The sequence below is a fragment of the Cheilinus undulatus genome, linkage group 2 (genome assembly GCF_018320785.1).
Source record: "Cheilinus undulatus linkage group 2, ASM1832078v1, whole genome shotgun sequence".
Lineage (NCBI taxonomy): Eukaryota > Metazoa > Chordata > Actinopteri > Labriformes > Labridae > Cheilinus > Cheilinus undulatus.
This window is the reverse complement of record NC_054866.1, coordinates 43,741,588-43,763,849: the sequence shown is the minus strand read 5'-3', so window position 1 is coordinate 43,763,849 and position 22,262 is coordinate 43,741,588. Positions and strand designations below refer to the sequence as shown.

Below are 22,262 nucleotides of genomic sequence, written 5' to 3'. Positions count from 1 at the left end.
ATCGCTTACAGTATATACTTCAGAGCTGTGCTGCACAGCTCCCCCACAAACATGAGTAAAATCCTGAAATCTAGGCTAGCTTTGCTATTTTAAGATGCAGTTGCATAATTTCCGAGGCATAATTGGTACACTTGAAACCATACCTGAAAGACGGATTTATGGTAGCTTTTAAATATATTGATAATCAAATGGACCTTCTTATCCCTATCTGTGTCATAAAGATATACAGTTAAAATAGTTGAGTCTGATTAATTCTAAGAAAACTGTCACACTGTGGCGATATTACTTCTTCCCACAATCAAACCAGTTATAGAAAAAGCAATACATTCAAGTCAAAGCTTAAATATACAGAATTAAATCTGCCCATCTGTCATTATGATTGTTGCATTTTTTCTTTTAAATCTCCAGCAGTATTCAGTCCAGTTAAAATGGAACTAACTGATGTGTCTTAGGAATCAGTTTGGTTTTTCCCCTCCTTTCTTGATAAGCATGTGTGAGTCAGTCTCAGGGGGGCTTTAGCTGAAACCCTCCATAAGTGGTCGGTGCTCGATGAAGACATGACTGGTTTTCCTCTGTTACTGACCCAAAGAATAACAGTGTTAAATCTTTTGGACCATGATGCACTGGGGTAACACTAACTAATATTGATCAAAACCGGTCAAACAACATTTTTTTAAGCAAACCCTTAGCTTAAGACTGTAAAATCCAGATTATAAATTGCAGCAGTATAAAAGTTGCAGTCTGTTTCTGGGGCTTTAACAGAAGAAAACAATGTTTAAACTGTCTTCCTTTGCAACAATTTAATAGCACTCATCAAAGTCAACTGTGCAGCAGCTCTGTGGCAGTTTTAGTACTATCTGATGAAAAATAACTGTCAGAATTGCATTCTTCCTTTTTACATCCTAGGTGCATTTTAACCTACAGACCTGCTGCAAGCATTTTCCTCCCTGTGCTCTCAGATACAGATGCTGCAAGAGGTGTGTGGCTTGTTACTCGCACTGTAGCATCAGCAGCACTAGAGCTTAGTGTCAGAAATGTTAACATTGCTCTGTCTGACACACTTATGTACTACCTGCACTGTCTGTGGAGCCCTGAGTCACTCAGCCTATCCTGTTTTTCCAAAAGAAAAGTTTAAAGACTCACTGTGGATTCTGCAATCCCAGGTATGGGGATGCCTGACCCGATGGATCTGCATACTTACTAAACTTAACAAATGTAGCTGCCTTCAGGAATGGTTTGTATGCCTGAATTACACCATACATACATGTTCACCCAGAGGTAATATCAACCAACAACTGCTGACGGCACAGACAATAAAACAATAATTGCATGTATTGTCTGGTTTCACTTCAGTGACTGGTGTTAAGGTTTAATGAGTGACCATGTTAACTGGTGACAATATCAAATGTGTCTGGGATAATAATGGATATCCAAAACTTAAAGAGCCCTTTTGTTTAGTTTTTATTAGACTTATATCTTCTAAGCATGTCTTAAAAATAACAGAAGATGACACTTTCAGCTGGAAAGTCACCAGTTCACACGGTCACTTGTTAAAACATAACACCTGCTGCTCTCCTGCAGCATTATTTACAGTGAAGGCTTTAAATTTATGATCATTTTTTTCCACCAACAAATTTCTGAAAAATATGTTTCCTGTTTCCTTAAGCCAACACATTTATTCATCTCAAAATATTTTGCAATTTAAGCACAAATGACTGTTTTCTTTGTTATTAGCTATTGTAATTACTCGATAAAAATGCTACAAATATGCTACAAAACATGTTGAGCATGTCTTATTAAATTCTTTGATGTCTAATTATAATTTACAGCTCCTTAGTGCACAGCAGACTGGAACAGATGTTGAAATGACCACCTCTTTGTAATAAACAGGGAATGAATTATGATTTGGGAATCAGTTTGAATAAAAAAGGATTCTGAATCGGACTATGAACCTAAGAATCAGAATCTAATTGAATCGTGAGATACTTACTGCATGCCTGAGATGCGGTAGTTGAGCTCTGAGCTTGTACTGTTAGCTGTGAGGATCAGACTGAGAGTGGGCTAGTCACTCTACCTATCTCTATTAATCACTTATTACCTGTAATTGAGGAGTCTTTCCAATCAAACCAAGGCTCCAGAAGCTTTATTTACTTAACAGTATACACACCTGTTTTCTTTACATTCCGCATTATGGTCTAATTAGGGAGAAAATATCTTAGAATAGAAGCACAAAGCCCATCTAAAGTGGTCTTGAGTGTTTAGCATTGTAGCATATATGTAGTAAGCCATGAAGCAGCTGTTTGCATTTTTGCACTGAAGGTTAGCTTCAGGTCTGGGGCAATGTGTGATTTTGGCAGCTGCATAGTCCTTACCGGGCATGTCTCAGTAAACTGACTGCCCCATTTAGTACAGTGTATCAAATTGCATTGTCTCATATCTTATCGTCTCTCTTGTATAAAATCTGGGAGGCAGCCAACCTTTTAGTTAAAAATTAAAGGTATCAAAAGTGGATCTTATACACCAGACTAAAAGTAAATACATTTTATTCTGACAACAGAATGGGTAAAATTCCAAAATCCATTTTTAAAGTAGCTGAAAAATGAACACTAAACTTTAGTTTCTATTTTAAAAACATCAAATCCCTAATCATTTCATGTCAAACTGAACTGAAATATGGTATTGCACAATACATTAACCCGTACTGTTCTCCTGATTTTATCAGGCTGGGATGCCGACTTTCTACTCTTAATTGATGAGTTTTCTATGATTCTGTATCTGCATATTCTGTTTATCTGTTAGTCCTATGAATGTTGACATCAACAGTCACCCACTGCACTCCGTGCCCCTCAGAGTGTCACTCAACATGAATCTGGTCCCCCTGATGGCTGCCATTTACTCGTCTAGCTGTAACCAAACCCAAGACAACAGTGGCCTCTTCAATAATTCAGGTGAGTTGAAGGCAACTTAAAAGGGCTGATAAATGCAGGAATCAGAGCATGTCTACTGCTCCTCAGACCTTGGCTAACGGTGAAAGAGTGAGATGAAATCAATGGCCAGTGGTGGAGCGAATGGAGAGTGAATTTCCCTAATGGCAGGACAATTACAAGAGCTGTTTAGCCTGACCCCATTCCCCAAGATGGGGACTATGGGCAGGGACCTGGCTCACTGGGCTGTGTTTTGGCCCGATAACTGGCAGCTCCTCTGGGAGCCTGGCTACACAGAGCATGTCTATTTGCTAATGATGTTGCAGAGGAGGGGGGAGAACTAGAAGAAGGTGACTGGTTGTGAGGTGAAAGATGTGGAAGGTGAGAGATGAGTGGTTTACCTTGGTGCTATCCCACTCTTGTGTCTTGATCTGGGTGCGGACTAACTCGTACGATGGCTCCATGGATTCTGTGTTTGGCTTTCGGTAACCAGGGATGACGTTGTACAGCTGGAAGCCAAAGGTCACCAACCAGCTGTTCACATCTGCAGCAAAGCATCAAAAAAGAGATTTTTTTTTTTAACAGAAGCTGGCATATCACTAAAAATCTACTGGAAAAAAGGAAAATTTATTCATTGAATTTATAGCAGTTGACATTTGATGGTCAAGTGGCTTTCTCCTTGAATGACTCTTCATTCAGTCTGGGCACTTGAATTTGTTTGTGAGAGTGGACAGGCTGTTATAAACACTCGAGATGGTGGCATGATTCATGTCCACTTCTGCAGGTGCCTCACTAATGACACACAGCTGGGCCCCAGAAACGTCGAGTTAGAACTGAGTGAGTCTGCTGTGCTGATAATTATAAGCTGTAATTTAATGTCATCTCAAAGCAGCCAAGATTTCAACACAAAATACTTCAGACTCAGCAGTCTCTTATGCAATATTTTACCTCTAATGAGATGCAGAGAAAAAGGAGAGTGATGTGTCTGAGACTCGGTCCATGCAGTCACTATACTGTGGCTCTATAAAAGCAGCTACAGCTGTAGTCATGTTGCTGCCATCCTCTATGATAAGCTGTCTTTAAGCCTGAATTTACTCATGACTGGAAGCGAAGCCTGAAGCGTTCGATTCTTGCCTCTTCCACCAGTTTGTTATGGACAGCAGAATCATTGCAGGGACACTTGGGGGGCAAGTTTTTATTTGATTGGCAGTGCCACATTGTAGCACCTGACAAAGCTTTTTTTTAATAAGAATTTGTTTGAGGACAATAAAAGGACCCTGATAATTTAGTGAAAGGAATGGAAATGTCAGAGCCATCAATCACAACTAAAGCAGACCCACTACAGTATATCCAAGTCTGCTTAGCATTCAAATGCCAGTCAGACGCTAATGGTGGACTGTGGAGCTGAACGCCAGTCTGTTTGGCAGGTGGCTTAAAGGCTTTGCAGAACGGAAAGAAATAGAAATCAGGACTCCACCTGAACAAAAGGTGACTATTTGCTCTCAGAACTATTCTTGGATAACTGAATTAAGGATCAATTGGTGATTAGAAATGGAACATACACATAATCCCATAAATATAACAAACTTAAAGGACTAAATATAAATGTAGTATCTTTAACAATGTTGTTCCTCTTCCAGTGTTGATTCAAGGGTCCGTGGCCAAGGTTTCTATGGACCCATTGTGCTTTCCTTCCCCATTGGGCTGCTTTCACTTCCATTTACCTCCTCCTTACTACAAAGCAGCCACAAAACGATGTGATATTTCTGGGAAGGGACCTGAGCGTTCAACAACAGAGGGGGCTTTTCTGTACAGCATTGTTCCCTTTGAGGACTTTCAAATGACAGCCCCTAAGCACATGGACATACTCAGAGTAACACACTAGAGCAGAGACACAACCCCAGTGTCCCAGTGAGGAAGCTCTTAAAACCCTCTATAGCACACTGCTTTTCAATTTAATTTTGGCACCTCTCTTTTCTTTCAATTAAGGCCTGTTGTTTGGAAATAAATAACACCAGATTTAACAGGAAACCTCAAATGAGTATTGTTTGCTGCACTGCAAGCAACAGCACTTTTACACAGTACAGTTAAGTTATGGGGTCTCCTGCTCTACACACGTACTTTTAGCAACAAAAGAACTTCATAGGAATGATTCTCCCTGTTTAGATCATGCATTAACAGGCATTTGCATCTGTTTTGGCATTGGGATGCCAAGTGATCGCTCAGACTGCATAGAGAGGAGGTCTGGGATGCCTTCATATGGACTGGATTTGTTTAGATGCAACTTGTACTTGCATGCATTAAAGGCTGCCCTGTCAAGTGATATGATCTGCGATGATCTGCTAGTAAACAAAAGCGTAGCATTCTCCATGTCCATCCTGCCTTGCTAGGAGTGATGGGAAATGCAGCTCACTCTGCAGGTGCGGATTATGTTTTTCAGCATAGTAATAACACAATTCTTCAGTTCCCAAACAGCTTTTCATTTGGTGCCATTTTGCCTTTGATATATCTGAAACAAAACACAAATTAAGAAAAAGGGAAATATGCTCTAAAATATGAGCTGGCATCTGTGGCTTACAAAACAAGCCAGCTCTTAGAACCGTCTTATCCAGGAGTGAAACACTGTGACTCCCTCATAACTTGTCATCTTGAATTAAGTTATTTTAAACTAACCAGTAACCCACAAGATTGATTTCCTGAACAATAAATCACAGTGTCCTCTGACACTATGTTTGTGACAAAACGAAGGAGAAAAGCTGTTAAAGAGGCACAGCTAATATCTTAATTCCACCAGATATGTGTTCAGTCTGTCTCTGCTTTGTCATAGCAATGGAGCCTATAGGTTTCCCTTTTAACAAACCAGAGTGCTTACACCTTTCCGCTGCAGTACGTCTCTGCTCGAGCACATTCTGGATTTGTATTTTTGCAGGATGTTGGACCACTGTGCCTCAATTGAGCATGGAGAAGATCAAGTGAGGCTGGAAGTTTTGACAAAACCAAATTAAAATATCTGGTTAAATTTCAAAATAAATACTTTGTATTGATACCAGACACATGCCAGATCGTATTTCACTTTACTACATCGACAAACCATCATATTGGGGTGTAGCCGAGCCCAGAAGACAAAAAAAAAAAGAGACTAATCCAAGCAAGTCCACCATTCTCCAACTCCTGCAGATTGAAACAACAACTTCATGTGCATTTGTTATGTTTTTATAGTTCTACAGTAGTATCTCGGTTGGTGTTAGAGGACAGCAGGGCACACATTTAAACTGCAGCGCTGTCGTGACGGATCAGAGGTGGACCCAGTGGATAAGCCTAAACACACCAAGGTTGCAAAAGCGTGTTGCATCATAGGATGCTCCTCTTGTGCCGGGCCTAACATGGAATTGTAAATCATATAATTTTGGATATTTTCTCAACCCAACAATTCATCTTCCCTAATCCATATTTCAAGAAAAGGAAAGATGGAAATGGAAGATGGTGCAAATTTATTTATTTTTTCTCAACAGAGCTGCAACTGCAGCAGCTGAAATGTCAAAAAAAAACCAAAAAAAAAAAAACCTCGTTGGCTGCACTGGAAACAAAACAGTGGCATTAACTGCAGCACATCCACCAGTGTGGTTTCGTCCATGGAGAATAATGGGGGCAAACATTTGGACTGGTATTTGGACATGTAGGACAGCGCCAGGGTGTTTTGGGCTTTAGCCCCTTAGCTTGTGGCTTATTTGTCCACATTCATTCATATTGCCAGTGGCTTTACTGAATAAATAGCCAGGGACACTGAAATTATGAGGGGTTGTTTGCATAAGGGGTGCCCAAGTGATTTCTGATCTGAGGTAGCCACTAAAGTTGTATTATAAATGTGGACACAGTACTCAAGTGCCTTCATCTGGTATTTGAATGCCCCAAGTGCATCAATGCAAAATGTAAATAAGAGCACTGATTTTTTAAATGGGACTCTTGTAAGACCTGGCACATGCCATGTATAACAAGCTTTCAAACTGAAACAAATTAAATCTTATTCTTGTGTTTTTTTTGAGTATGCTCATGCTTACTTCATTACAAAACCCACTGCTTTAATGCAACTTCGTATTTCTATCAAAAAGTCTGCAGGCATGAGAAAACTTACCTGTCATGTAGCACTTTATCTCCTCATTGTTGCTGAGGGGATTGTTACTCTTGAACATGTACAGGTTGAATGGCACCATGTGTTTGCTGTTGAGACGTTTCCAGATCTCATGGTTGGGTGTTGTCCAGCGGCCAGCAAGGACATCATAGTCCCGTCTGCCCATGTGGACCAGTCTGCTGAGAGGCTCGTACAGGCCTCCCTGGTAGCCAATTATGAGCTGGAAGCTGGGGTTAGTGTCTAGATAAACCTCTCCGAATGCTGTATGGAGGATCTGCTTGATCATGAGGCCTGAGCCGCTGAACACAGCCAGAGGAGTGCCAATGTTATCACAGGCCACATAAAACTCATCCCCGCTGCTCAGCTCCATGGCGAACAGGTGTCCCTGCAGGTCATAGTACAAGGACGTGATCTCAGAGCTGGAGTGGTTGTACATATGAGTGACACGAGTAGGGCTGGATAAGTCGGCATAGAAGAACTGCAGGTGGTGGCCCGTGTTGGTTCTGCTGGACACCCTCCTGCCCAGCCCATCATAGCGGTATTTGATGCTCCATCCGCTCACTTTGTTGTAAACCTTCACTAGCAGACCTGCTGAGTTGTACTCAAAGTAGTCATTCCCTCTCTGTTTGAGAAAGCCATCCTCATCCATCCTGTACTGGACATCTCCCAAGCGAGTGATGCGGTCTCTGATGTCATAGCGGAGTGGTGTGAGGCGTGCGCTGTTTCCAGGGCTGAGGAGATGTAAGTTGCCATTAAGGTCATAGCTGTACCTCCATAGTGGCTTGTCGTTGATGGAGACCACCTGAAGCTGCCCATCTGCGTCATACTCATATGTGTAGCGTGTGGTGTTGGCATAAGGCCCAACCTTGAGCTCTTTGGCTACCACTCGCCCCATGTTGTCATACTGCACCATCATCCAGTACATGAGTGAGCGGAAAATCTCATACTGAACCTCCTTCACTCGGCCATAGGCGTCAAAGTGTTTGGTGTGGGTCATCACTGCGGTGGTAATAATCTGATTTATGTCATAATAGATGACCCCAAATTTGCCAAACTGTTCAGTTTTGCCTGACACGTCATCATAGCGGTACAAGTCGATTGGCAGTGGCGTTTCATTAATGACAGCCTGCATGCTGGTGACTCGGAAACTGTTGTCATAGACGTAGTCAAATCTAGCGTTGACCATGCCCTCTTCGCTGAAACGGAAAATCTGCCTGTCGATGAGTGGGCCGATCTGGCGGTAGCGAATGGTACAGGTGAAACCCTCACTCTGCAGGTTGACTGTCTTCAGCATGCCTGCCACCTCATCATAGGAGAAACCGATGCGCGTGGTGTCGTAGAGGATCTCCAGCAGCTTGGCAAGCTTGCCGTATTTGTAGATGACCCTTCGGCCTGTGCCCAAGTAGGTGGTCTGCAGCAGCTGGCCCTCCTCGCTGTAGTCCTGCAGCACTGAGGCGTTACCTTCAGGGGGCCGGTAGGTGTTCCTGTAGTAACCAATGGAGCGGGAGGTCTCGAGCGTCTGGCGCGCAACGTTGGGCATGGTCACAGAGGACAGTCGATCGTTTTTGTCGAATTCAAAGATGTACTGCCTCTGGCTGTAGAGAAGCAGAACCATGGACTGTAAAGGGAACAGGAAAGAGAGGATTCAGTATTCACTGTCACTTTGAAGACAATATAGTCATTAAAACATGGAACGATTCAGTCTGATTCAGCTCCAACAGATGCCAAAAGAGTAAGGAATCCCAGAGATTTTTTCTGCATTACAAAACTGAAAAAAGGGAAAAATATCCTTTCAAGATAAGTGTCATTAAGTTTGTTACTTATAAAACAGACAAAATATCAGGCATCCTGTATAAGCATTCTGAGATATTTGTCAAGTCTTTACTACACTGATGGTTTGTTGGGGGTACAAATAATAAAATTTGTTTTATAATGGCACAAATATCCATTCTGCACTGCTCACCTCAATGGCTTTATGAAATCTTGCTAACAGTTAAAACAATGCCCGCCCCACACACCCCATGAGGAACATACAAAGGCAATACAACAGTTAAAGGAGATTTGGATAAACAAAGTTACTGAGCTCTGCGTTCATGCTAGTATGGGAGAATAACGACTTAAAATAATGAAAACAGTCAAACAAACAGCAATTTAGACATGATTTTTCACTTCTTTTTTAATTTGTCTTATTGTGATTATTTAGTCTGCATGTTGATCAGGCATTGTTATCTCCACTCGCTCTGTATCTAATCTGACCGTTCTTTTTTGTTTTCTTCTTGAATTGATATCCAGCTCTGTGAAAATGTTCTCTGTTTCATCTCATTAGGTTCAAATGTTTTTATTATGAATGGAAATCAATCACTCTCACAATAAGGTTTGGTTGTAAGCCCCAGGAATTAAACAAGCTGTAGCTAGAGTAATAACCAAACGACTTTGCTAATCTGTGACTGAGAAAAGTGCTTATATTTTATTTGGGTTTGTTTGTGCTGTTTTATAGTGTTAGTACCTTAACAAAGGGTGAGCCCTGTTGTCTCAACAGGTCAGATTTATGTACTGCTGTTGGACTAAATTGCGTTTCTACAAAGCATAGAGACAGGCAGATATTTAGAAAGTTTCCTTCTGTCAAATTAGAAGAGGAAGAACTATAAGACACTTTGGTGATGCTCCTTGTAACACACCTAACCACCTATGAAGCACCTACTGCTAATGTGAAAGCAAGACTGTATCCAGAGGTTGTTTCAAATAAGAGAAAGTGAGATCTTAGACGGAGCTGCATGCTCACAAAAAGAGCAGAACAAATGTCAAACAGAGAAGTGTTTCAGTTTATGGAGTCAGTCTGAGGAACGGGTTAGAAACAGAAATACAAGAATGTCAAACATAAAGTAGGTTTGACAAATATTTAAAGAGAAGATGTTTATCAAATATAAAACTATAGTACTAAAACATAATGTGTCTGAGATTTTGGATAGACAAAGGGTCTATAAACAGTATGATGCATATTTATTTAGTTCTGTCCAGTTTCTTTATTGCTTAATATACATTTAAAGGGGGCTAAGTAAAAGATGAAAGTAAAAACGGCAAGTGCAATAATTTAAGGCTTCAGCCTACATCTTAAATTTTAATGCCAAAATAGCATTAAGTTTTATCAGTGTATAGAGTTAGTATATTTATATTGGCTGAAATAAACTAAACTAATTTTTGTGAAAAGGTTAAAGGTCAACCCAAGTCTTGCATAACTGAAGTCACTGAAATAAGAGCGTGCAGATAAAAAAAGTCAAAAACATAAAGTCTGGAGATCAGCCAATAGGTGTTACATTTTAACCAGGGCTGTCTAAGGATTTAAATGTTAAATCGTGATTAATCTTAGAATTTCTTTGGTTAACCATAATCAATCTTGCCATTTTGAAAATCCACAATTTTAATTTTTGTATTCATTCTCTATCTTTTAGATACAGACCTGCTTTTATTTTGAAAAAAAAAGGAACTTTGGTTTGATCAAAGATTATGACAATAACTTAACTGGGAAAAAAAGAACTTATTATGGATAAAAATGGGAAAAAGGAATGGTTAGAAAAGGTAAATGTCTGATAAAACAAGGTGCAGATGACTTTTGCTTCATCCACTGAGCTGTCTTTGAGGTTTCTTTTAATGAAGTAAGAAGGGCTGTTAACACTATTGCTCATGAGAAATCTTGAAACCTTTACGCCTTAAGAAAAAAATATTGCAAATTAATCATATGACCAATTTTGACCAGAACTTCCTTCTGAAGTCCTCCTGTGCAGATGTTTATGTGCCTGGACGTCAAGGTTATTACAGTTTACTAAAAAGAACGAAATAACTAAAACTAAAATGTAAGAATTGTTTAAGTTAATAGAAACTAAATAAAAACTAAGCTTTACAAAAAAAATCTGATTCAAACTTAATTCTGTGCTTATAAAACTAAAATAAAATAAAATAAGGGACAAAATCTCCTTAGTTTTAGTCTTTGACAGCAGCATGGTGACTGACATTTACACCCAAGTCTGGAGAGAGAAAATCGCCTGATTTGATTGAAGACGACTTCACACAATGATAACTTTAGGTCTTTAGTTGTATACAAACATCCAAAATTTGAATAAATGTAAACCTGCCATGTCCCCCATATTTCCAAAAAAAACTTTTACTAAAACTAATAACAACTCAACTAAAACAAAGAATTTTTAAAAAATAAAAACTGAAGGAAACTTACAAACCAGCAGTAAAAACCAAATAAAACTAAACTGACATTTAGATCAAAAAGTAAAAACTTAAATAAAAATAAAACAAATAAAAAATCCAAAACTTTCATAACCCTGCTGGGAGTGGAAAATGATAAGTGAAGAGAAAGACCCAGGTCTGCGTCACAGCAAATTTCAATTTGAAAAGCTGCCATTTACATAAAACCACAGTTGTGCGTCAGCAGAGATGCTAACATCAACACAGGATCAAGCCAAGGTCATCAAGCTACTACTGGCAGAGTGCAGACCTGCACTCCACCAGTAGTAGTTTAGTAGTTGTAAACTAAACAATGACTAAGCTAATGAATGCAGCCGCTAAATGGTTTGCCAAAGACTGCTGACGATCAACATTGTTGAAGATGAGGGGCTTCAAGGCAAGCAGTTTACATTCACTTTGCAGCAGAAGTTATTCTGTACTTGCTCTGTTTGTCTGCTGATTAAATTTGCAGTTTATGGATCACTGTTCAGCTAATTAAGATATGTCAATGTACAAACCACTACAACTAAGCTGATATGTTAAAAAAAGATTAAAAACTATAGTTTACCATACGTGTACTTCTTTTATCTCAAACCAAAATGCAAGTAAATGGTAGTATTTCAAATGTATGATTAATCATGACTAACCACAGCAATTCTACAAGATTAACTTTGAAATCAATTACCAACAATAGAAATAAGATGTTAAGAGGCAGTGATGTGATTATGTTACACCACTCAAGCTGCAGGGAAAAGCTGCAGTGACATAACCAAAGTGTCCTGAAAGGGACAATAAGGCATGCTATTGATTGTAATCTAAAAAAATTTTGCACTAATTATGGACGTTAATCGATTGTGATTACTGCATTCATGCTGACAGCCTTAATATGTAGCGATTCACAGACAGATGTATCTGGATCTTTATCATCAAGATCAGTTATCAGTTCAGATTGATTCATCTTTACACCTCTAAAACACACCATATCAAAGAAACACAGAGTGATACCTTGTGTATTTTTCCCTCACAACCTCTACAGGCTGTTTTACTGTGAGCGAGTGCAAGTTAGTAATGAAAAACACTGGTGAAACACAAAAGAACAAGCAAAATGTCAAAAGCAGTAACATGTTTTGCCCCAAGATCTGATCTCATTTCAGAGGTAAAGTTGTTGATATTAAAGTTTCACGTACGAGGCTGCATCTTATTTCATATTTGTAGGATCTTTTGATGCAAATAGTGTGACAGGACCAAATTTTTCCTAACTCTGCAAACACAAGTTTCTATTTGTGGCTTTCTTGCACTCATAAGTGATGTCTTTATATCAGTTCTGAAGCTGTCACAACCAGCTGCCAGCGTCTCCAGACTTCCAGGTTGCTAAAGAAGACTACAGACTATTAACAAGGTGACTGGCTGCCATTTTCATATTACACGTTTAAGATGGAGAAGAACTCCTCTTCACCTTCTGCTCAACAATCTTGCCTTCAATTAGTGAGTAGAAAGTGACATTCCGCTCTGTTCTTCTCATCAGAGCTATTTCAGGTTCAGCATGCTGTCAGACTGTTGTAACAAAGTATAACGTCTGCGGTGCACTAGACAGGTTTTAATTACATTTCTGCTGATATCTGTGCTGGAGTGTGATAAAGCTGTGCAAACACTGCTGCAGTTTTACAAGTTCACTTTTAACTTCACTTTAAAATCTGTCAAAGTTCTTACACAGCCATTCCTCCACGTTTTATCTGCACATTATGTCCCTTCCATCTTACTTTCAGTCTTTTTTTAATCATTTAATTATAATTCAGCCGCACTGATTCCTACCTTCTCAAGGTAAGTGTAGCTCCACGATTTGCCATCAGCAAATATTTGGGAGGTGATTCTCCCGTTCTGGTCATACTCCATGCGCACAGACATGGTTCCTCTTTGGATTCCTGCCACGTGACCTCCAGGGGAATAGGTGACGTTGACTCCATTAAGGCGACTGCTTGGCGCCCACAAGGTAGGCCGTCCTGCATGGTCATAGTGGATCCGTAACGTGAACTTCCTGTGGTCGTCGTAGACCTTTTCAGTCCTCGTGATTCGATCGAAGTCCAGTGACAACAAGTTCCTGTTATGCACCTATAGGAGAGGGAACACAACATCAATATGGCCGCAGTAGCAGCACCAAAAAGAGATTAACATATTTAAAACGATTGAGGTGAATGGGTGCATTGCTCTTCTGAGGTGGAACTCTTATGAGGAGAGCTTTAATCACACGGTGATTATTTTATATTCTCCTTTTCACAGCTTTTAATTACAAGAGAAGCACTGTATCTCAGGACTGCAGGAGCCATTGAAGTGATGAAATTATGAGAATTACCATATTTCTTTGTTTGTGTAAAAATTCAGCAGAGTCTTAGTGGGAGTATGCCTATTCATGCAAGAAACATTAGAGCCACATTGATCATTAAATTCATTTCCAGTGCTTACTGAAAAGAATTACCAGGCACAGATGACTCTCATTTTATTTAGCCATTTCCGTAAATTGGAAAAGAGGAGAAAAAAATCAATTCTTCTTCCCCGTGTGACTCAGAACATTGTTGAAATGACACTTCACATTTTTGCCTCTTTTGAATGCATGAGGCTGCACAAAGTGACCCTTGGCTTCCCTGTGATCAGAGCAGAAAGACGTCGCTCTGAAGAGTGTAATCCTTAAGGCCATGTTCAGGTCAGCAAAGTCGAAGTCGCTGCCAGGCTTTATATTGGAGACGGCTCGTGTGCTGCAGCCAAAAAAAGATCAACCAACACACCTACAGGAACATTACGTCTCCCAGTCAGCAGCCTTTGTAAGCAAAAAGGAAACGAGGGGAAGAAATCAAATCAGGAGGAGGAGAACATGCCCTGAGGGGAGAGGCCAGAGCATATCTTCAAACAAACGACCACTTCAAACACCGAGCGCAAGATTTGGAAGAGTCTGCCTGTACAAGTACTGGGCATTTGCAATAACAACCCTTCTGATTCTGTGCTTTTCTACATTAATATACATAGTTTCCCCTTAGATGCGCTTTTGTTTGGCTTAATAAAATGCTTGGCAAGGCTTTAAAACATTTGTGCTCAGAAAGATGCTGCTGGCTTGTTTCCAGACTCATGGCACAGAGCAGGTCGCACAGGGCTTAGTGAGAAGCCTCCCTTTTTCAATCTCACACTGAGAAGAGCATGCTTAGGTCTCTCATCTGTGAAGGGACAATTACACCAGAGGCAATTAATGTCACTGATACCTAATTGAGAAGATTACAAAGGGTGGGCGTCCATGGATCTTGGAATAAGAGGAGGGGAGGGCGTACGCATCTGTTATGTTCTCTTTACTCTCACTCACTGTCAGAACAAGTAAAAGAATGCACTAGGAAATACGTTAATGTCCAAAAGTCCAAGGATTCTTAAAGGTAAGTAGCAACATATTGAAATCAGCGAATTGTCAGGCACTAGTAGCAACGGGTGATACATCAAGTTTCAATTTCAGCTACGATTTGCAGCATGCTGTGTTGTGTCCCTTTTATCCATAGGTTTTGTCATGTGTGGTAGTGCAGGGTAGCCTCCTTTCATGTACTGCACAGCATGTGCTCTATCCCTCTGACCAAAGAGCTCTCACTTTAATTTAAGTGAGAAGCAGTGAGAGAATTGGCACATACTCCTTTGATTTTGAAAAGCAACAGAGCTAAAAAAGATGACCGAAAGGCTGCCACTGGTTAACAACAAAGGTGAAATGACTTTGGTTAAAGCATGTGCTCTGTCCCTCCCACTAAAAGAGCTCTCACTTTAATTTAAGTGGGGAGCAGAAAGAGAATTGGCATGACTCCTTTTATTTTGAGAAGCGATAGAGCTAAAAAAAATGATGACAGAAAGGCAGCCACTGGTTAACAAACAAGGTGAAACATTTTTTCATCAGCTTTTCTTGGCACAAAAGATGCTTTTTCTCTTCTCCTGACTGACGTTGGCATGGGTTTGTTAGCAACAGCTACTTTGGCGAGTTCAATCTAGAGCTGCACATGCCCACTACGTCATCATGCCTTGTTGCTCTGATTGGTCCATAATGAACAAGACAGATGGAGAGTTCATCAAAACACCCTGCAAGACTTTTTTCAGATGTTTTGCCCTTACCAAATACTTTCTATGGGCTTTTTCCCCAGATGAATGTGAGACACATCTCATGCAGTGGATATGTGAAACTATTTATTTAGAGTTTAGGTTAAAAACATTACCAATGCTAATATATTTCAAAGGCTACATGCGGATAAGTGGTGGTAGAGAGGCCTGGCTTTAATTGTAGTGATAAAACCGGGGCGCAGATGGCCCAGCAGTCAGGTCGTGCCCCATGTACATGGCTGGCTCTGAATTAAGTCCATTTTCTGCATGTCGGTTCCCTCTCTGTCAACCTTGTTTGTGATTCTGTCCACTATCCCCCTCTATAATAAAGGCATAACAACCCCAAAAATAAATATTTGAGAAAAATGCCACAATGTCCCTTCCTGTGTTTTAATAAACCATTTTGTGGCCTGTTACTGGCCTATTCAAGTGATAGTATGGCATGAATAACCCCTACGTTTGTTGTTCTTCCATAACTATGTGACTGCTTTCTTTATAAATCATAAATATCATTTCAGTCAGAACCACTTTGTCAAGAAACACATATGATTTGTGGCTATTAATATATTTCTTTATAAGCAGTTATCAGCTAGCACTTATGCTGTTATTTATATTTGGCGGTGTGGCTGTTCTGGGATCCTCCTTCCCTTCCACAAACCTGCATGGAAAGGATGAAGCAGCACACGTTCCTGCTCTTCCTATGCTGATAAGGAAAGCATAAGGCAGAGAGAGAGGCAGACAAACCCCAGAGCAAAGAAGGCATCAGTGACAACCGAATGACATCGAATAAGTCAGAAGGAGAATGAAGAAGGAGCTGGGGTGGAGGAGGGTTGCAAGTGCAGCTCGCAGAGAGAGTGGCAGAGCATAGCCAGGCAAGAGAAGTTTAAATAATGCACCTTGAGTGCAATAAGCCAATAGAGAAATTCAATTGGCTGTCAGCTGGCTGGGCTTGTGTGAGATCAGATGATTGCAATTATAGCAGTGCTGACTCCGTGGCCTACCTGAACTAATGCTTAATGCTCAATATATTGCTCCAGGATACACATTTATTTAGCTTTTTCCTAATGCATTCAAATTATCATTAAAAATCTGAATATGTGGCGCGCCGGCAGTCGAGTGGTTAAGGCGCGCGCCATCAAATCCAGCCCGTGGCACTATTTCCTGCATGTCTCTCCCTGCTCTCCTCCCTGTTTCCGACTCTATCCACTGTCCTATCAAATAAATGCAAAAAGGCCAAAAATAAATCTAAAAAAAAAAAAAAAAAAAAAAAAAAATCTGAATATGTGCAGACTGTACAGCGTTTATGGGTTGTTTTAAACAACACAAGAGAGAACAAACTGTCACTACTGCCAGTTAAAAATAATAATTAAGAGAAACACAGAATTATACAACCAGGCCTTGCTGCTCTTTTACTGTTGAACTAAACCTGCACTCACCTGTGACCTCAAAACAGAGGTACAAACCAAACCACAACCCCTGAAAACTCTAGCTCCTTGAGTTCATACAAGCAATAATCATGATCTTATTATCAACTACAAAAACACTCAGAGAGCGCAGACCTCCACCATTAGCCCTATCTCCCAATAGTCAAGAATCCTTTAAAAACATTCCTGGATCCAGAGGGTGATCCGGGTCACTCCCAAAATCTAATTCGCCGATTACTCCCTCCCCGGTGGGGTGGAGACACAGTGAGGCAAAGCATTGGCTGTGCTACGTGTGCACTGTCATGGCGGAAGCGCCCATGGTCTCACTGGACGACTGGAAGTCATGGCAGAGGGTGAATATTCCTCTATTCCTCCCAGCATTGTGAGTATTCTCGCTACAATTTGCCATCTTTCTCTTTGTTACGCTCTGACTCGTCTCCTCAACCGGGAGTGTGTCCTTCAAAATCTATAAAATCCAAAACTTTGAATAAGTTACTCATGTCTGCCATCTCCTGGTGTAAAGTGGTAACAGTGCAGATCTCTGCCATTAGCCCTGTCTCCTAATAGTACAAAATCCTTAAAAAATTCTGGATCCAGACGGTGATTCGGATCAGTCCCAAAATCTAATCAGTTCTTCCTTATGTCATTTCTGACATTTCCTAAAAATTTCATGAAAATCCATCCATGACTTTTTAAGTTATGTTGCTAACGAACAAACAAACAAACAAACAAACAAACCCACCTGATCACATAACATCCTTGGCGGAGGTAATAAAAATAATTATGAATGTGATTTTAGCCATAATCGAGCAGCCCAGAGCTCTAGTAATCCCTGAAAAGATAAAATGCAGAGTTTCAGCCTGATTCATAACCGGTAGAGAGCTGCTGTCTGTCCTCAAAGACTGTATTGACGTTGCCTCCATCACAAAATAAGGTATAAGAGAGCCGAGGTTCCCCATGCAAGAATCTGGTTTGCTGAAAAGTCAACAGGGTGGAAAAAGCTCTTACAGCAGTCATCCCATGATCCCGTGAGAATGGAAACCCACTCATGAGGAATTATTTTAAATTGGACATTCCCTCCGAAAGGAAATTCTCAAAGAACGTGGGTGTGTAGAAACTGAGACTATCACAGTACATTAGATCTACACTGTTGAATATTAAACTGCCTTCATCATTAAACATTACAGCAACATCTGATCTCTCAATCAGTATCAACGACTTTTATGTCAAATGACAATCTCAATCTGTCATTTTATGAGAGAGGGTGCTTTTTAGTGGTCTTATGATTAATTCAACATCTACTCTATTTTCTTTATACCACCAGTTTTGTTTGTTTACATGCTGGAATCAAAGAAAACCTATTGTCTCCTTTTATTTGCTTTTGACTTGTACCTCTTTTGAACAGCTGTCCTACATTGTAAGACACTATAAAGGTAGAAATGCTAATGCAGAGATACCGGCTATGTTTTTTGGTTCTCTCATTTATAAACTTCTCTATCTGATGGATATAAAGGGCTGGTGGCCACTGTGCATGACACATGACTGCATAAGTCATGGATGTTGCAGAAAGGAAAGAGTGAGCCTGAGAGACACACGTCACCATGGTCGGGGTAAAGTAAGGACCATCAATGACCTGTTTAGCCTTAGGCTATGACAGCACAAAACAACCGCACCACGCATGTGTAGTCCCACCATGTGACAAACAAACTCAAACACAGACATCAGCGACTAAAGCTCTTCTGCTTCCCTCCTCGTCTTGGTTTATTCCCAACACTGGAGGGACGTGTGAAGTCTGAGCCTCACACTTGTTTCTCATGCTCCGTTTCTCATGCATTCCTCTGTTCTGTATTCGAGACCCCCCTCCCCGTCCGCTGCCACACACTCATCCAGCCACCCACGTAATATCACTTGACATGCCGCTCAAGGTCGCTCAATGATTCCAGCTCAGTCCATCCCCTCTGTTCTTGCCATTAGGCTGCTCCCATTTCCTATCTCACCCCTGGGGCCATTGTCTGAAACATACATTAGAAGCTTTCGCTCCCAAAGGGACAACAGGGCCATTAAATGAACAGCCAATGACAGACAAAGTGGCACCTCCCCATTAGCTGTGTCGCCTCTCAGACAATGTGGAAGACAACTTAACCAAAGTTGTTATTTTCATTACAAAGCCAAGAGAGACAATTCAAGCCAATCAGTATGGATATATTTCTTAAAGGGGCCTTTTGTGTTTATAAAGCAGCTCAATCTAGATGCTTATTTATTAAACAATAAATGTTTCATTATGAAAAGAGACCTGTTGATATTCTCTGTGTAATTGGGTCACCGTGCAAGATTAGCTTGCTGAGACTTATTATCAACTCGCATATCTCTCTGAGTGAAAAGTTTGCACACCGAGTCAAATTTATCTCATCAGCTTATGCAACATCCAGGCCAAAAATAGACCTTAAATACAAAACAGAGAGTGGGAGCATGTTTAGCCTAGCTGCTAAAGGTAAGGTTGACAAGATCACATGTAATCAGAGTACACCATGAAACACATCAGGGCAGCTAGGCCTATCAAATCTTTAAACACAGCACAGCAGCTCATAGCTGCAGGGCAACATTTTTAACTCTGGAAAGTTATTAAAGTGTGAGGGGATACAGTGTAAGAGATAAAGAGCAGCATCAAACTGTTCATGTTACAAGGTATTCTACAAATCTTGAACAGTCTGCAAGTGTAAGACGCAGCTATGTGCTAACTTACACCTCAGGCTTGAACTGAGGAATGCAGGAGTCTGTCAGGAAAAGCTAATTTACACCAAAAATGCAGACATAGAGCAGAGGAGGATGAAAATGAATGCCCTTTTTGGGGAGATACACTTCAAAAATTAGATTCAAGGAAGAGATAAAGAAATGGAAAGAATCAGTTACAGACTGGGGAAAGAAAAATTCACAAGGAAATGGAGTGCATGAGTAAAAGAAACAGATGGAGTGGAGTAGTAAAATTCAAATAAATGAGTTTTAACTAAGAGAGTACAGATGGGTACCCCCTTCTCCTCTTTACTCATCTTTTTCTTTCTGTTAGTCTAAGTGTGTTTTCTATTTGTTTAACCTTTGACCTGTTTTCTCTCTTTTCTTCTAGCGTTAAAATCTTTTTCTCTCAATTTGTCAGTTAAAAGCACAGGATGTAAATTCTGCTGACAGGGGCTCTCAATCAAACTGATAACAAAACACGACAAGCTCCTCCCAGCTCCATCCACCTCTGTGCTGACTTCCTGTTTTGAACTGAAACTTTGTCCAATAAAAAAACTTCTTCCTGTAAGTGCATTTACCTAAAGTTCCTGTAAAGTGATATAAAAAAAAATCTGTATTTAGTTTTGTTGTATGACAGGCCACTGTGTTTTGAACCACCAGGTCAAATTTCAGTCATGAAAAACATTTCTAAGTTTATAAAATAAAGCTTTAAAATCATGAAAAATTAGGCAGTAATGCTGCTCTAGGATTGTATGGGAGCACTAGCTGAATGTGCCTAGGCCACGGCTACATGCGAGAAATACTATCCTCTCAAATAAAAAAAAAACCTTCAACCTGAATGGAGGAATCATCTGCCTGCTATGCTGCCATGTTCCAACTGTCTTTTTCAAGCCACCAGAAAATCAATCACATTTATAGGCAGACAGTCTATAAATGGCAGACAGTCTAATGCTTAATAGTCTCAGTTTAATTTTCTCATCCAGTATACAACTCATTTTCTGAATTGTATACTGGTAACAGACTTGGCAAGAATACTTTACTAGATACAGATACTTTATTAAACTTTAGCATTGCGATGCTAACAAACATGACAGATTGAACTGTTGCTGCTTTAAGAGAGACAACGCCACTTCTTTTATTCATCCAGGACTAAAAACAAGTGAAAATATTGATTAATTCACACCTTTAGCAGGTAAGATGTTTGCTCTTGCTGTGCCTGGTTTAAGTGATACATAGGCTAGCACACTAGCAATTAACCTGCCCCCTGACCTTATGGTGAACAATGGCCAGAGCATAGCTGCCTGGCTCTGTGCCAGAGCAGAGAGACAGAAGTTGGGGGTTAAAATTAACTGTTTTCTGGCACAAATCTCTCTGTTACGATGCTTTTAATGACCTGTAAGCCACCTTGGCTGATGTATTTGGCAAATTTACCTTACTATAAACAAAAACACAGCATTTATCTGGCTGTTAACTTTCAATGAAGGCAGTAACATCAGCTAGCACTAGTCTTTATTAATAATAAACTGCTCATGATTTTGTGTCGTTATAGCAGAGGTTGGGATTATTCCAATAGCTACCTGTGATGTAATGGGGCACATTATTTGCCCCGTCCAAATTAAACCTAGCCTCAAAAGAGTTGAAAAAAATTCTAGGTCTAAACCTAAAATTCAGTCACACATAGAACTCAGTGTATTAACATGTTTACAAGAACCTTATTCTAAGATTTCTAATGTGTTTAGACACAAATTATGGAATCAATTGAGATTTTAACAGAAAACCTCCATTTTGGTTTCATAGATGAATTTCACATAATGAATGAGAAAGCTATGGTCTGCCTCGTTAAATCTGTGAGCAACTGCAAAGCACTTTGGAATCAGTTGCACTGTGAACCAAGAAGGGCACTTTAAAAGGCTTGTTACAGCCATGGCTGAGCTGTTGTGCTGTGATTGTTGTGTTATTATTTGTGGTGGTTAGTATCTGTTTTCATGTCTGAGTGTGTGCTCTGTCTGTCTGGTGGATCTTTGTTTGCTCCTTCTCTGTTGTTGTGAGAGAGTGGGTCCTCTGTTTCTGTGTATAGGTTTGTTCGTTTGGTCATTACGTGCAATTGTGAGGGAGAGTGCTGTCCTGTGTGAGGATCTTTGCTGCTCCCCAGGTGGAAGGAGGTGATTGGTAGTGGAGTGGGTCTGGCAGGAGTTGGGAGCATGAGCCTAATCGTTGGCTTTCAGGCACACACTGACAGCAGCAGTGTGGTTCATTCCCATCCTCTAAACTTCAGTTCATGTGATAAAAAATGTGTTTCCTGGGTCATTTGTTCATTTTTGTAAATTTCTGTTTTAATTTGAATAAGCTGGTAACTGAGTTTGCTTGGTAATTCTTATTTTTGAGAGCAAGGAATGAGTATTTTTAATAAATAAGTTGCACAACTACCCTCTAGATGTGTGGGTAACACAGCTTTTCTCCCTCATTATGTGAAATCTATCCAGGAACCGAAACATCAGTTTACTGTTGAGTTTAATCAAACAGCCAGTAAATTGAAATCAAGACGCAAGCCTGGAAGCGTGTCTGGTTTCTGCTCAACCTGGAAATGCCACAATGTTACAGGGGCTGGGGGGTGAGGTGGAGTTCCATGTGATGGGGGTGAGCTTGGGTGATTAAACCTGGAGCCAATGGCAGAGAACAGCCGTGGTCCATCACAAGTAAGCAGCA

General features: G+C 40.3%; 1 protein-coding gene across 10 annotated transcripts in view; it reads right to left on the bottom strand.

The window, feature by feature from the left end:
* Positions 1-22,262, bottom strand: part of tenm4 (teneurin transmembrane protein 4) — a 330,072-nt gene that overhangs the window by 5,921 nt on the left and 301,889 nt on the right. For all 10 annotated transcript variants that reach the window (XM_041804631.1, XM_041804642.1, XM_041804649.1 and 7 more), the window contains 3 exons: positions 13,099-13,395; positions 7,057-8,671; positions 3,326-3,468 (listed from right to left, as the gene is read on the bottom strand). In XM_041804631.1, the coding sequence (XP_041660565.1) occupies positions 3,326-3,468; positions 7,057-8,671; positions 13,099-13,395 (2,055 nt within the window). The remainder of the gene's footprint in view (positions 1-3,325; positions 3,469-7,056; positions 8,672-13,098; positions 13,396-22,262) is intronic.